This window comes from Aythya ferina (assembly GCF_964211825.1).
Source record: "Aythya ferina genome assembly, chromosome: 15".
NCBI lineage: Eukaryota > Metazoa > Chordata > Aves > Anseriformes > Anatidae > Aythya > Aythya ferina.
The window spans coordinates 10372468-10387758 of NC_140314.1; the positions used below are offsets into that span (position 1 = coordinate 10372468).

At 40.6% G+C, this 15291-nt stretch overlaps 2 protein-coding genes across 11 annotated transcripts in view; one reads left to right on the forward strand and one right to left on the reverse strand.

The window, feature by feature from the left end:
- Nucleotides 1-15291, reverse strand: part of LOC311445203 (uncharacterized protein) — a 259968-nt gene that overhangs the window by 170533 nt on the left and 74144 nt on the right. The gene's annotated exons all lie outside the window — the stretch shown is intronic.
- Nucleotides 1-15291, forward strand: part of SHISA9 (shisa family member 9) — a 180292-nt gene that overhangs the window by 150413 nt on the left and 14588 nt on the right. For both annotated transcript variants that reach the window (XM_084537036.1, XM_084537037.1), the window contains exon 3: nucleotides 9381-9536. In XM_084537036.1, the coding sequence (XP_084393162.1) occupies nucleotides 9381-9536 (156 nt within the window). The remainder of the gene's footprint in view (nucleotides 1-9380; nucleotides 9537-15291) is intronic.

Below are 15291 nucleotides of genomic sequence, written 5' to 3' on the forward strand. Positions count from 1 at the left end.
TAAAACAGCAAAATACAGGATCTGAGTTGGTTGGTACATCTTAGCAGCATTTATTTCTATGAGAAGGTGCAGAACTGTTTCATTTGTAAAACAACTGATACCTTATGGGAAAGTGTAAAGAACATTCTTCTAGGCAAAAAAATCTGTCATGTAAGTCAAATTTGCTGAATTTATCTTTTCTTAATTTGCATAGCTAAGGATATTTGCAGTGCTCAGTGTGTGTGTAACTGGTGGGTTTAATTAATTTCTCAACTCTGCTACTTGAGGCAAAAGAAGATGAAGAAAACCAGAAACGTGGGTGGGAGTGAGAACACAGCACTGCTCCCTGCCCTCCTACAACTCAAGCACTGGAAATTGATATGAAAGCAGGGTCTTGATATCTGGGGAGTTCATCTGCTTATTGCCTTCTTAAAGGTTATAATCCCCTGTTTGTGAAGGCACAATGGGTTGCTCTAGAGAAGATTACAGTGTCACAAATCCTATCAGAGGATTATAAGTCTGTCAGGTTGTGAGTAATTATGAAGGAAAAGCAAACCTTCAGAGGACACAAAAATAACCTTCATAAAAGAAGACAGGGTGTCACATAATAAAAGCCTGTGTGGGAAACCAACCTCAGACTGTAGTGCTTTTGCAATACGAGAGCCCAGAAAATATTATAACGATGTGAGTGAGATGGTATAACACCAAGCACAAGGGAAAGGAAAAAGAGGAGAAAGGCTTCCAGTCGGTTTAGTCACAAGGCCAGCTATGTCCCACTCCCACCCTCCTTGGATGGCAGTAAAACTGCCAACTGATTTCGCAGAACTCTGCTCCCACACACTTGGAGTCCAACCAGAAACAAAGAGCCCAAACCTGAAACATGACAAAGTCCCCATCTCCCAGATCACTGTGACCACAGAGAATGCAGCCCCTCACAGCGTCAGAGGCTTCACTGAACAGGCAGTGGGATGCTTTATGGTCAGCTCTTGAATTTAACCGATACACAGCGATGCAGTTTTCTCTTTTCCCATTTGTAACCTGTCACAGGCATAACATTCATATAGATATAATTCCCACAGATTTAAACATTAAGTGGCAGCAGCACATTCAGTAGAAAAAAGGCCCTTTTACGAAGATGTTGTGTGCTCTTCCTTTGCTCAACTCAGATTGCAGGGGAGCCCCCCGCCTCTTCAGCCACATCACTGCAAAATTTCTTTTGTTTATGTTTCAACTACCCAGAAATCATTATTCAAAGAAGTACCATCTCTGACAGTAACGGGTAAATCCCTGAAGGATGCAGATAGAAAATAAAAGGGAGGGGGATTTGTATTGTAAAATCAACCCTGTCCTCATTTGCACTTAAGATAAAAGAATTGAGAAATCAGAGTCCATCTGTTTCCAAGTGTGTGCTGATAGCATTGCCTCCATCTGACAGCAGCACTGAATTCGACTGCACTGGAAGGAAATGGGAATTTTGCCACTGACAAACCAGGCATGGGCACTGTCAAGCACCAGCAGCACTCTGCCTGCAGGGCTCACTGATACGGCTCTGCAGCTCACCTCTCCTGCCAGGGGAAAGTCAGTTCCTCCTAAGATATAGACCAAAGGCAGAGCACCGTGGATCCTGTGACCTGGCTCCTTGACCTTCTTTCCCATGTCCAAACGAGTGACATTGTCTCTCAACACCAGCTCATGAATCCCTCCTAGAATAATGCTTTAACATAAAGACCGTGCCCACAAAGACCTTGTCCAAGAGCATCTGAAATGAGATCAATAAAATGCTAAGAGAGATCACGCCATCCAATTTCCAATTTCCAACGTGCCCCAATGGGTCTTTTTTGGGGTCAGCCAGCACTACCAACCCTGCTGACTCATGAACGCTTGCAGCAGGGGATACCCTTCACTTGCCTATGCTACTCGCTCTCTGCACAGCCTGCAAAATGATTCCCATAAGGAGTTTAATACCTTGTTGAATCTGACAGTAACTGAAGATGTTGTTCGGTCCAGCATTTTTCAATTTTGGAGGAGAAAAAAAAGCTTCTCCTCAGAAATCTATTGAAGATACTCATATGTGAAATAGCAGGCAACCTCTACCACGGGACCCAGTAACAGACCAAGAGGCTAATCATGTAGGAAATGAAGAGGAAGCATTCATCACTACACATCAGGAAGCTGAGAGACGCTCGGTGGCACCAGGCAGAAGCAAGAGCATAGCAGGTAGCACAGGACTACTCCTACAATTGTTAGACAGGACAGAGGAAGGCACAAGACAGTATGTTTGATGACAGGCATTTACAGTGTAGACTGTCACTTCCATTAAACAGAAACATTTTTTTTTGCTGGATGAAATGCCATCCCACTCATCTCAGATCCTTTTTGTGATGGTGATTAGACGGGGAAGTTGTCTGTGTTACAAGAATGTTTTTGCGATACGGTGCAGAGACAGAACAGATAACTGGTTAACATAAATTGCCATGAGAAGTATTTATTGTCTCAGAGCTATCACCTTTAGGGAAAATATGACTACTCACATGGCTTGTGCATCACTGATAAGAAAAAGAAAAGTCTGCATACCATAAGGGGGAGAGACTTATAGGGGTGACCTGCTGATACCATTATATACAGAATAACACAACTCCATGTGAAAAACTGAGGGTAGAATCTCACCTTAAAAGCTGCCACAAGGTGGCAAGTAGTTGAGAAATGGCAGCTGTAATAAGCAAAACTTGCAAAGACTGTCAGATAAAGAAAGACTGAAAGAAGCAAAATTATTTACTTTAGAAAAGAGACAAATATTTGAAAATTGGAAAAAAAAAAAAAAGCATATAAAATAATGAATGGTACATAAACTGATTTGGGAGCATCTGCTCTTGCTAAAACAAAATCAGTTAAATTGCAAGGCTGAGAAATTAAAATTTGATAATAGGAATACTTTTCATCTCAGGACTTCTTGACTGTGAAAAATGTTGCTGTGGATTGCCACTAATTTGCCAAGAGCTGAAAAAACATGTCTACGTGGAGAACAAGATCATAAAAAAGATGGACACCAACTTTTTACACAGGCAGATAGTGGGCTTTAAGGTCCCTTCCAACCCGAGCTGTTCTGTAATTCTACGATCATGAAGATTTATAAGAGTTAATGGCAAGATGATAACCTGCAATGCTGTATTTGGGCATAGCTTGCATTGCTGCTTTTGGAAGGGGTTGACTCACACCTTTCGTACATGATTTCACTTACAAATACCACCAGGGCTCTTGCACCCTCCTGTAAGGCATGTACTGGACAGAGTGGCTACTGAACCAAATAGATCCCATATATTATGTACATGTCTATATATGCACAAACTGTGCATTAACTAACGGTATGCAGCCAGACTTCGAGGTATCAGCTGTTGCAGAAGATACCCTTTAGTGTAAGCATTGGTGCTCTGGATGCAGGTAAGAACATTGTTTGAAAACATATTTAATGTAAATCTGAAGGAAGAGGCAAAGAATCTAAATAAAGGCAATGATAATGCATGAACTACAAAGAGAAAAAACACGTAAGGTATATTTATGTGAAGAAAATTCACATAATATGCACAAAAAAACAGACAGGATCCGTTCACCTACATTGGGATGAGCTACAGAGGCTCAGACCCATGAACAAAACAACAGTCCCAGAAAGGAGCTGGTCTGACAGGAACCACTGCACACTCATGGTCAAGATTTTAAAATCTCACAGATCTGATATCTGGGATTCTGCAGGTTTTGTTGGTGAGGTTTGCAGGACTGTGAGCATGGATTTATGGTGCTGGATGAGCTGGCATTAGAATTAAGTGCAGTACACTCAAGACCAAAGAGACAAATATGCATGTTGGTGCAGTGCAGTTATGGAGGAGAGGGGAGCAGGTTTGTGCTGGTATTCCCTAATTGCTCGGGTCTATCCTGTTTTCAGAGCTGCTGTTTTCAATTTTAGTTAGTTCAGGGCATATCTTTTCCTCTTGAGTATCTGAAAATGCTCAGCTATTATTATGTTTTGCTCTGAATTTTCCCTTTTTTCCCCTTTGACTTCCCAGTCTTCTTTTGTCTGTCTTGTTCTCATTTCTTTTATATGTGTGTCTGCAGGTGGCTTTTATAGCCAAATCTCATTCTGCTTTCCTGCCCTTCCCCCTTCCTCTCCTGTTTTGTTGCTGCATCGTCTGTCTCATTTGTTCTTTTCCTTATGTTTGTAACTGCTCATTTACTAATAGATCCCACTCTGTGCCTATGGAGTTTTTTTATTTTCCATGTCTCCAAGCACTGAATCATTGACTTCATCGCTACAGAAAGGAACAAATCTCCAGGCCACTCTGCAGAGGAGGCTTCACTCCCTCATGGCAGAAGAGCAGGAGACCAGTGGCTGAGCTTCTGGGAGGCTCGTGGTCGGCCCTTGGCTCTCAAACAGCAAACGTGCTTGTTATTAAGAGCACCCCTTTGTCTAACCCTGAATAATTCCATTAACTCTGGCAGCTTCTTGACAAGAATAATAAAACCAGGTGAACAGCGTACCATCTGCTATAAACAGCAAAGAGAAAATAACAAACAAACCAACCTTGGGGGGCTTTGGCCTTTTTCTCCTACATTCATACCTGTGACCATGGCATGTCAGGTCAACGCTGGGTTCCTATTCAGATTTAATAATTTAATAATTGCTGAGCTGCCCATTCCCTAATTTCCAAATAAAATGCATAAATTAGACGTGACACTATCTTAATTGGATACAGTGCAGCTGTAACCACAACTGATTATATTATTGTTGTCACCATGATGCGCACTGCAGCCACTCCAAAACTGACAATTAGAGGGGGGTGCAAACATTCAAAAAAAGCATTTTCACTTGAACAACGCGGTAAGCTGTTAGCTGTGACAAGTTTCAATTGCACGGGCTGAGATATAATTCAAGATAACAGGTAATATAATGATGAAAGCTCTCATCAGCCACCAGCACTGTGGCTGGAAGCAGATCCTTTGCCATCTCCAAAGGCTACTTGTTGGTAGCTAAGATGTACAACTCATTTTCTCTAGCTAAAACTGGTTTTGGTGCAGCTTCCCACCAATGCTTATTTTCTGTTTCATTTGCCTCCCAGAAGTTTTTTCTGTACCTAGACTTCTTACAGGAATAACAGTCAAAAGCACTTCAGTATCTGAAGGTTTTTTTTTTCTTGTTTCCTGTCTGTTTCATTTTCTGCCTAGCAGTTGTCTAGTTTTTGAACAGTGAACTTGAGCATGCTTCTTCTAAATCCTTCTCTTGGGATGGTTGTAGGCAGACATAGAGCAAACCACTAATGCCATGCCCAGAATGGCTCCTCAAAGCCTTGGGAGGTTAGGGAGCAGCCTGGCATCATATTTCCTTGTTTCCGCAGAATATAAGATAGGTTTTTAATATTGCTGCTATTTTACAACATCACCACCACTAATCAGGTCTGATTATTCACACCAGAAGCTGCGACAAGTGTTTTTTTGACTGTGACATTTGTGTTGTCTGTCTTATAAAAATAAATACGTAAGCTGGCAGTAGCACAGTGCAGCTGGGTGTATGGAATACCCTCCTGGACCAGGTACCAGTGTCAGGATGCCAAAAGCAATCTATCAGCATAGCCTCAGCTTTCAGGTTAAAGATGTCCCTAATCAGCAAAGCCAGCTATTGCAAATACCCATCACGAGATATCTGGTTTATAAATACAAAGGATTTGTATATCTGGCTCTAGATGTCAGTGATAAAACTGGGTGGGATTTTTCTGGTTAAACTTTTTTCCAGTTGAGACTAATCCTTTGGATTCAGAAGTATCACAAAATACTTTGAATAATCCAGTGGGTTATTATTTGCTCCAGAAAACTTAACACTTTTATCCAATTTCAGAAAAGAGTCAACATCTAAAATTGAAAAATCGCTAACTTCCGAGAGATTCCTTAAGATCTTCAAGGAAATGTAGACAAATTTCTGTATTCCCTGAAAGAATCCCTATCCAGTACTGCTGAGACTGAAGTGGTATTTACAAGTATACCACTGTTGGGGACAATATATTCTTTAGTTATGAGTTGCTCAAGTGTAGACAAGGTAAATCCTGTTTGAAACCTGCTAGTTGGGGTCATGGTTAAACCTGGGCTCCCTCGGGAGGCCAGACTGACAGTCCCTGGTGCAGGGGGTATATACCTGCTGCACAATTTGCATTACACCATTGTTACTTCAATTAGAAACATTTCCTGGGTAGCATCCAGAGACAGGTGAATTCACCCTTCATTACTACATTAATTATGTGTGGAGAAAACATAAATGCTCCATTTGCTAACATTTCTAGAAACACACAGAAAAGGATTCACATCACAAACAGTTTAGTGAGCTTGTAAAGAAATTGGACATTCCCCAGTTATGACCAGTGAAGGCTAAAAACCAGATTTTCAGATTTAAAGAGGTGAATATATCAAATTGAGATTTTCCTTTAGGCCCTGGGACTCTAGTCCGTTGGGAGTCTCTTTATAAATAGGAACCTTTCTTCACTGTGCTACAGTTTGGCCTTTTGCTTAATTTACTTTGCAAATGGCCAACTGAATGAGTAATTTGAACTGTATTTTCTACGTGATGACTTAGTCTTGTGTAAGCAGCTGGGTGTGAATGAGCGGCTCTGTGCAGTCAGTGTAGCAGTGAAACATGACTGTCATTAATTTGCTTGAAATTCGTAATTTAGAAGAGGGCCTTTAAGAAGACAAAACAGAAGTCAAAGATGATCTGGAAATGGAAAATATATTTCCTTACATTCTCATAAAAACTCAAAAGCACCAAAACAGCAAAATTAATCCCAGTAACAACTTAGTCTGCCTCAGAACAGCTGGAAGGAAAACAAGTACACCCAAGTCAGTTTCCCGAGTACATTCCGGGGGTAAATTTCTTCATTACTTTTAAAGAGGTGACTGAATAAAATGGATAGGTCTAAGTAAGAAGATAGAAAACTGGTTAACTACACCTTATTTACACTGCTTTTGCAAGTCCTCCACAGCTGCAAGTCACTTTGGCAGTGAGCACAGAAATACTGGAGCTCACGATACTTTTATCATAGTGAAGTGAAGATGTTTTGACAGACTGAATAGTAAGTACTGCCACAAGGGAACTTCATGGTAGTGGTATCTGCAAAGTGCTGATTTAGACCTGCTCAGAACAAAATGAGGGAATGTAGTGGTAAAAGGCTGACACCTTCCTTACATTAAAGGTCCCAACATGCTGGCATCTTTTGAGTTGCCCTGTTACTGAAATACAGCCATGCTAGCATTCTTCCTCAAAAGCGTACTTGTAGAAACAGCCGTAAAAGAGAGACGCTTGGAAGCTGCAGGTGGTTTGCAAAGAATGGTCAGCTTGGTGCGAGCCACTGGAGCTAGAGGCTTTCCTCAGCTGTACTCTAGAGATAGGATGGAAAAGGAACAGGACTTTGTAAATTCTTGCTCTCAGTAAAAGAAGAGTCACTCCCCTTAGTCACATTGGACACACCAGTGCTAAAGCTGAAGAGAAACTACCGGGGAGCTTTTATTCATTAGAAAACGGCAAGCCATCAAAAGACTGTTTCTGTGAAAGATATGACTTAAAAAACCTTACGCTTTCAAAGTGAACCTATCAAAATAGATCCAGAAAGTATTCCAATACATTTTGGGGGAATTCTGGAACAGAAAAGTTTGTTTTTCAATCCAAAATAACAAATATCTTTAAAAAATTGAACCTCTCTTTTAAAAGCCAACTTATTTCATATATATGCACACACATATCCGCAATTTTGAAATCATAACAAAATGTTTCTCTCAATATGACAACATATTTGCAAAAAGAACTCTTCTATTATGTGAAAATCATTCCTCTTTCAGCTCTGCTTGGTACCCAATACCAGTTTGTTCCCAGTTAACAACCAGCAAGGAGACACAGGCTGCTGCTAGATCCTAGCACTTCTACCATTCTTCTCCCATGGCATGTGGCAGGATGATCACATTGCTCTGCAGAGGCAGGTGCAGCCTCAGCCTGACCAGCAGAGACTGTACCAGGCAGCAGCAATGGTGAAGAAAAAGGAAGTTGAAAAACACCCTAGCTTTCCTTTCCTTTCGCAGCAGTCAATCTGTTAACTGGCTTCAGAACTCCTGCTCATGCACTCGGCTTCATTAGTGAGCTGTAGACTGCCAAGTGGCTCAATTCCCTTAAAGCCCTGGCAAACTGCAGTGGTATCTGGCGCCTGCCAGATCCTGTGGGCACTTGGGGGGTGGTCCACTCGCTCCGTCATTATAAGCCTTCTTTCCCCTAACAGCCCAGCTTTCTTTCTACACGATCATAAAGCCTGTGCTTGATGCTGTGGGAGTTACTGCTACCAGTTCAGCACCACGGGTTCACTGCAGAAGAACTCTGTAGTGCTCTGTGATTTCAGAAGCCCTGAGAAGGTTCTCAGATCAACAGTTGGCTCCAAATAGCTCAAAATACCCACACTGGAGAAAGACTCATCAAAAAAAGATATGCCAAACACGTTGAAATCTGTTGAAATGTAGGTTTGCAAATTAAGTGCAGCATACAATTCTGATCAAACTTTTTAGAGGCTGGAATCAAACACTACCAAAACTAATAAACAATGGTGTATCTTAGAAAGAAAAAGTATCCAAGCTGCATTCTCTACTATAAAGGAACAAATCTACCACAGAATGAATACGGGGTGAGTGCTGGTATAAAACTGTACATTACTAGTAATTAGCTTCTGTTTTTAGGTATGTCTGCTAGAGAAAAAGTTATCCTGGTATAAAACTATGTTACCTACTGCCAGGGAAAAGGAGAAAACATAAGGGCAAAGCATGAGCTTGGAAGAAATTACCTAATGGTAGTCATGAGCCAAAACTGCACGTTGTGCACTGTGGGGCATGTCTACAACACATGACATAACACTGTGCAAATAACCAAGCTCGTTCTGGTACTAAAAGCAGTATAACCGTGTATACACAGCAGCCTGCTGGAGCTTGGCTATTTAACTGCACAGAGTGATTCTATTGCCCTGTATTCAAGCTACCTTGGATAAACTTTATGCTTTGGTTTCTATCTTGACACTGCAACAAATTCAGTCTTGTGTTAGCGGTCAATTGTTTTGGAAGCCTACTTTTTAGTGCAAAAATCTTCTTTCCACAAAAGTTAGCGCATGCTGCTACAATCATTCATCAGCCTTTAATCACGCTGTAACTGTTTGAACTACAGGTTTGCCGTATTCTAACTCACACTTCATAGTAAATAGTGCTTTGTTACATTAAATCTCATGACATACCTTGTCTAATCTGTACAGGATAATGATGTTAGAATCCTAAGACTGATTTATCTTTTTTTTTTTTTTTTTTTTTTTTTTTTTTAATATTGTCGATTTTCTTTAATACAGATCCACCACAGATGAATAACGTCTTGCCAACATCTCCCCTCCTTCCTCAGATGGCACATCAACATTCGTATCCCAGCCTGGGACAGATCACAAACCCATACGAGCAACAGCCCCCAGGCAAAGAGCTTAACAAGTACGCCTCTCTGAAGGCAGTCGGTAAGTAAGCAACACGATGCACGACTTCTCCTTCAGATCAGCACGTTGCATTTGCTGTTGTCAGCTGACGTTCTGCTTCAAAGTTAAAACAAACTCTTGCTCTTCTAGATTGCTTCATTACAGAATTTGTCTATTTTCATATTATGTTAGATGGAAATGTATAAAAAATTTATGGGAACTACAGTTAGTGATAAGAAAATAACATCTAAGAATTGGTGAACATACACTCATGTCTACATATACCTACAAAACCACACCGTACCTACTGTACACCATTTTCCATCAAGTTTCAACTGTGTTGTATGCACTGTGATCAGCCCTAGTTCTTTATGCCCTGAATATGCCTACATACACACTTCAGTATGTGCTTTCTGTCCCTGTCTGCACAAAGAGAGAGAAAATCATCAGGTATATTGCTAATTCAAAGCATATATTTAAGACACCTGCCAAATACTTCTGAGAAGGGAAGATACTTGCTCACTTCAGAAGTAACCGCTCTCACATTTCCAGCAGGATGTGCACTAGTAGGTCGTCAAAGGAATATTCCGAGGCCTTACAATTTCCAACAACTGGTGCATCACAAAGCTCCTAATAAAGATCCTGGTGGTAGCTGGTATTGATTAATGTCACACACGATTATTTTAAGAAAATGGGGGAACATCCTCAAAGAAACAGTTGTGGAAAAAGAAAGAGGACAATGGTGGCTAAACATAGCAGTGTAACTTTCACACTGGAATCAGAAGTTCCTAGTGCTTTTCAGGAGCTGCAAATACCTGCTGCACATTGTGGGACACCAGAAGGCCTTTCTTACCTTACATTTTAGGCCCCTGTTGGACAACACTAAATGAATAACTTCTGGCGGGAGGTCTATTCACAAACAGCTGTTCACTAACCCTTGCTCAGCCTACACATACGTACGTTAAAATCATTTCCCCATGAATTTAGAGCAGCATCACACTGCCTATTTCCAGACAGAGCTATTTGGCTCAGAAAAACAGAACAGCTGAGAGGATTCTGACTTCATAATTTCAGATTTTTAATCACAAACTGACATCCCGTTCTCCAAACTTCAGGGCACCAGACCTCTAACAAAATGCAGATCAAAGTCCCATCTCAAGTAGTTTAGTGTTGCTTTAGCTTACCTTTTTGTTTTCTGACAAGTAGCATTTTTAATATTTTTTTATATAAGACATATCTTTCTGCTTGATTTTGAATACAGGCAAGGTAGCTTTATATTCCTTCTTCAAAAGGTGATACTGTGCAATGATGTAGTGATTATCACAAATTAGGCACTAATACCAGCTTTCGTTTTTAGATGTCAGTTTAGGTCAAGCCAATCACCAAAGCTAAAAGGCGCTTAAGCATAATAAAATGAGAGCTTAAACACTCAAAAGAAACTGCTCTTATCTGCCCAAGAGTCAGTGAATGTACTTGTTTTTTAAAATTATTAAATTAGAACTTGGATAATTCTTAGGTGTCTGAGTACAAGTTTTCAAAGCAGCTAGAATATAACCATACTGTTAAATCAAGCTCAAAAGATTGTGCACTGCAGCTCCAGAAGCCATGTATGCCTCTCAGAATCTTCATCTAAATTAAATATAACTTTCAGGGACATTTTCTACAGGAGGATTTCACCATCTCCCCATGCTTTTCACATACCATTCCTATCCCATATCTCATTTTCCTTCCTGCAGATCTACCTGTCTCAGAACACATTAGCCAAGTTCTAGATTCAGGTAAATTTTCACAGGAAATGGACAAAATTACTGCAATGTTATCCATACTTTTCAACAGAAAACACTGGAGATTTTAAACATGCATTTACAGCTTTTGTCTGGCCACACGGAACCAGTTAACACACTCAGTTTTTCACCACTTCCATACTCTCAAGGCCAGGACCCCTCTCAGGTTCACCTTTTAGGTACATCCCAAGATCACAACGCACTTTTTCCAAGATCCCAGCCACGCTTGGGTTCTGACTGTGCAGACATCAAGCTGGCGTACCTTGCAGAGTTGATATCGGCTTTACGAGAGCTCTGAGAGAAAACAGTAACTGGCCCACATCAGGCTCAACGATATAAATTTAACCTGACAACAACTTTTCAATAAATAGACACAGACTGAGTTCACCCCAGCCAGGTATTCACGTCACAGGGCCATGACATTTGTCATACAGTAACATTCAGTCAGATTTACTGAACCATGTAGCAGACTAATGACTCTGTGTAGCCCATCTCCCTTTATATACACAGATAGTGGTTTGAGGGTGGATTCATTTGCCACAACAGAAATTGAATAAGGGATGCATTCTGTATCTCTCCATGCATTTGATGCAAACCATCTTCATTTAATGCCTCTCACTCTACCCGATCCCATTGTTTGGATACAGTCTGGTGTTCTTAACTGCCTTTTTTAATGGGGGTGGGTGGAGGAGGCAGCATTCCTATTGGCTTCTAGTGACTGGAGTTGTAATGTATTAATACCACCCATCATAATGTGGCCACAAGTGGTAAGAAGTTTAGATAACTGAAAAAGTGATGCTTTACCAGAGGCGGTATTAAATTAATTTCCACACAGCTGCTTTCTTCTGAACTACAGATGTCCTAAAAATTTGGCTGTCTAATTTTAGAAGTGAGCCACTCATCTCTCAGTGACTGGCTGCTGTGAAAATTCAGTTCCTGAAGAAGTAACCAGTCACAGCAACCTTGGTTCTGGATCCTGCTTGGGATCTGCGTTAAAATCAGTATTAAATGTTTCTGAAAACAAGCGACAAAAACGCCATTGCATTAAATTGCATTGTGCTCCTCATGGAGAATTATCAACACCTTGCTAGTGAGGCCAAGCCGATCCCTAGGAAACGATTTAAATCTACATCCCAGACCCCAAATGTCATACACATAGCTTAGCAGAGTGCAACTTGAAGTGGGGCTGTTCGTGCATGCATACAACGCACTGCGTGCAGTACAGAGTGGCTAATTCAGCACAACGGGGGAGAAGAGAGTTGAAAAAGCCAACGTGGATGTATTTTATTCAAAAACTAAAATATTTTTATGTGACCCAGTTCAAACTGTGTAGCCAAACCCTCACATTCTTAAGAGAAGAGGATATTTTCCTCATTTCCTTTTAGGAATTTCTTTAGCTGTTGCAGCTTCCAGAACTCCTTAGGTACTGACCAGCAGCCACTGACCAAATTCACCTTTTTCTCCTACTGTCTGGTGGCATTTACATCTCTGAGTAGCATGAGGACATTCTGTGCCCATTTTATACTCTCAGATGAGTGCTTCAAGCACAACAAGGTAATGGTGAGTTGAGATTTATTTGCTGTTTTCCTCACTGCCGCAGAACTGTACTCCCCTTTTACCTGGACACATACACCAGCAGGGAATAGTCAGGAGAAGGTGGAGGGACCTTTGGAAATGAGACAGAGCAACATGCATTTCCTGAAAGAATGGAGCAGAGACCTACCTCCTTGCTTTTCTAGCTTACCTGACTGATTGATTGTTGCACTCTGTAAATCCATTATTTGTCCATTTTTCAGCCAGAGATTTTTATTTATTTATTTATTTTAACAGGGCTAAATTTCTCCCAGAAAGGAATGTTAGGAAACTGTATGTGAGGAACAGCTCAGATACAAGCTCCTACTTAATACCGTTCTACCAGAAGTGGTCACTGAATGCCGTGTGGCAATAAAACACTCAGTGTTTGGATATTTCAGTTTTTTGGTCACCTGAGATGACATCATCTTGGTTTCCTTTGGTGCTTTCGCAGTATTTGATTATTTATGTTAAAAGTGCCGAAAGTGGTTTTTCTGCATAAATTATTGTTATTTCCAGTTCATCAACCATGTTTTTACTCTATGCTTAAATGGTTATTGCTCACTTAAGCAATCCTGACATGCCCAATGCTGCTACAAGTGGATGGAGATCCTGTATCTGAACACTTTGTGAAATTCGAGTCCCAAGACATACCAAGGTAGCTCATCACATTTTTTGATAGATTTCATTTGTACATTCATTCAGGAAGCATGAACAGTCCAACTTCAAATTCTGCTCTGCTAAGCTGTAAGAACTGGAATCCATCCTGTAGCTTAATAAGAGCTTCCTAGAACTCTAATTGGCCTCAATATCCTGTGGTATTAGTTACATTTATTCACTCACATTAGTCTGTGAGCCAGGCTCAGAAACAGTTAATTTTTTTTCCTGAGTTTCAGGTAGTGCAGAGTGACCAATTTTCTTTCTCACAACTTCCTGCAAAAAATTAAAAACAAACAAACAAAAAAAAATCCAACTCTTTTAAGACCCACATGACAGGGAGAAGAGACCATTTGGCTGCTGGAGAGTTGCACATGAAAAATGAGAAAATAAGCATTTCTGTAATTTAACATGACTTTATATTTCTTTCATGAACTTTCTTCTTCCCCTCTCTTACCCACACATGCATACACAAACATTTGAGGAACTGCCTGGGTACAACTTGACAAGAAATAACCAAGTCAGCTCATATTTTTGCTGCAGAAAGCACAACGGACAGAATTCTTCCCTGAAATAGACTCTGAGAAGGCCTTCAGTGATACTGGGAGTGGTAGAATAGGATGAAATCAGATGTAATTGATTGGATATAGTGAAACTAGAAGGAGAATATAATTAAGAGCAGACTCACTGTCACATCTCAAAGCCTACAGCTCCCAGCATTTTTTGAAGCTTCACATTTCTGTGATTGGAAAGGAAAGCATCAGACAGTGCTCTGGCTCTGCTTGCAGCTGAAAAACACTGAGGTGAGATTCTGTAAGGACAGCACACAAAGAAGCATCTTCTGTTTAGGTTACTGTTACCACGTAAATAATATTGTGGCTACAAGTGTGCCAATGCACAAACCAACAACTCCCTTAAAAAGGTGAAGAAGGTGAGAACTGGCCAGTTTGTTTGTTCTTGACATCTACACACACACAAGGATCCAAAGGAGATCACCATCAGAATAACTGTAAGGTGTTGTCTTTGAACCATCCTGCCCAGTGTGAAATTTGGTGATGCCTTCTCTTAAGCTTTTGACCTTCAATTTCTAACACAATGATTTTAAGTCTGTGCTGATACAAGATGTCTTTTGAGACTAGAAGTGACTTCCCTGCTGCCCCCAACAATCTTATACCTATCTCACCAGAGAAAGAGATTCTATGCTGTTCCCTATAGTCCCGTGCTCTGCTTCAGGGACAAAGACAGGGAGGGCTGGAAAGAAATACTGTAATTGGAAAAATGAAAACACACAAGAGGGAAAAAGGCTTGCGCATACATTGACAGGAGCTGATACAGGTGACTTTTAGAAAAAGCAGAGTTACAGAGTACTTGGACACAATACCCTCGTGTTACTTTACTTTCTTATACCAATCACTGAGAGGTAGATACTCACGTTTCTTTGGAAGGCTTAAAAAGCAATTGCATTTTCATTTGAGAAAGTAGACATATTCTGCTAGTACTAATGCACAAAAATGGCTTAAAAAATCTGAGATACAGGAGCAGCTCTCTGGATTTAACACCACAAAAACAGACAGGAAAGTACAGATTAATGCAGCATTTGCTGTATGCAGAGGGATTCAGTTAATGATTTCGTGTATCCAGAGGTAGGTTCAGCGTCACACAGAATGCTACACTAAGCAATCTGCCTGATTCCGTACTGGAGCTATGGATCTGTCTCAAGGAAGTATGACATAAAAGCTTGATATCTATTCACTATTATTATTTACTTAACCAATGCAGTGAGA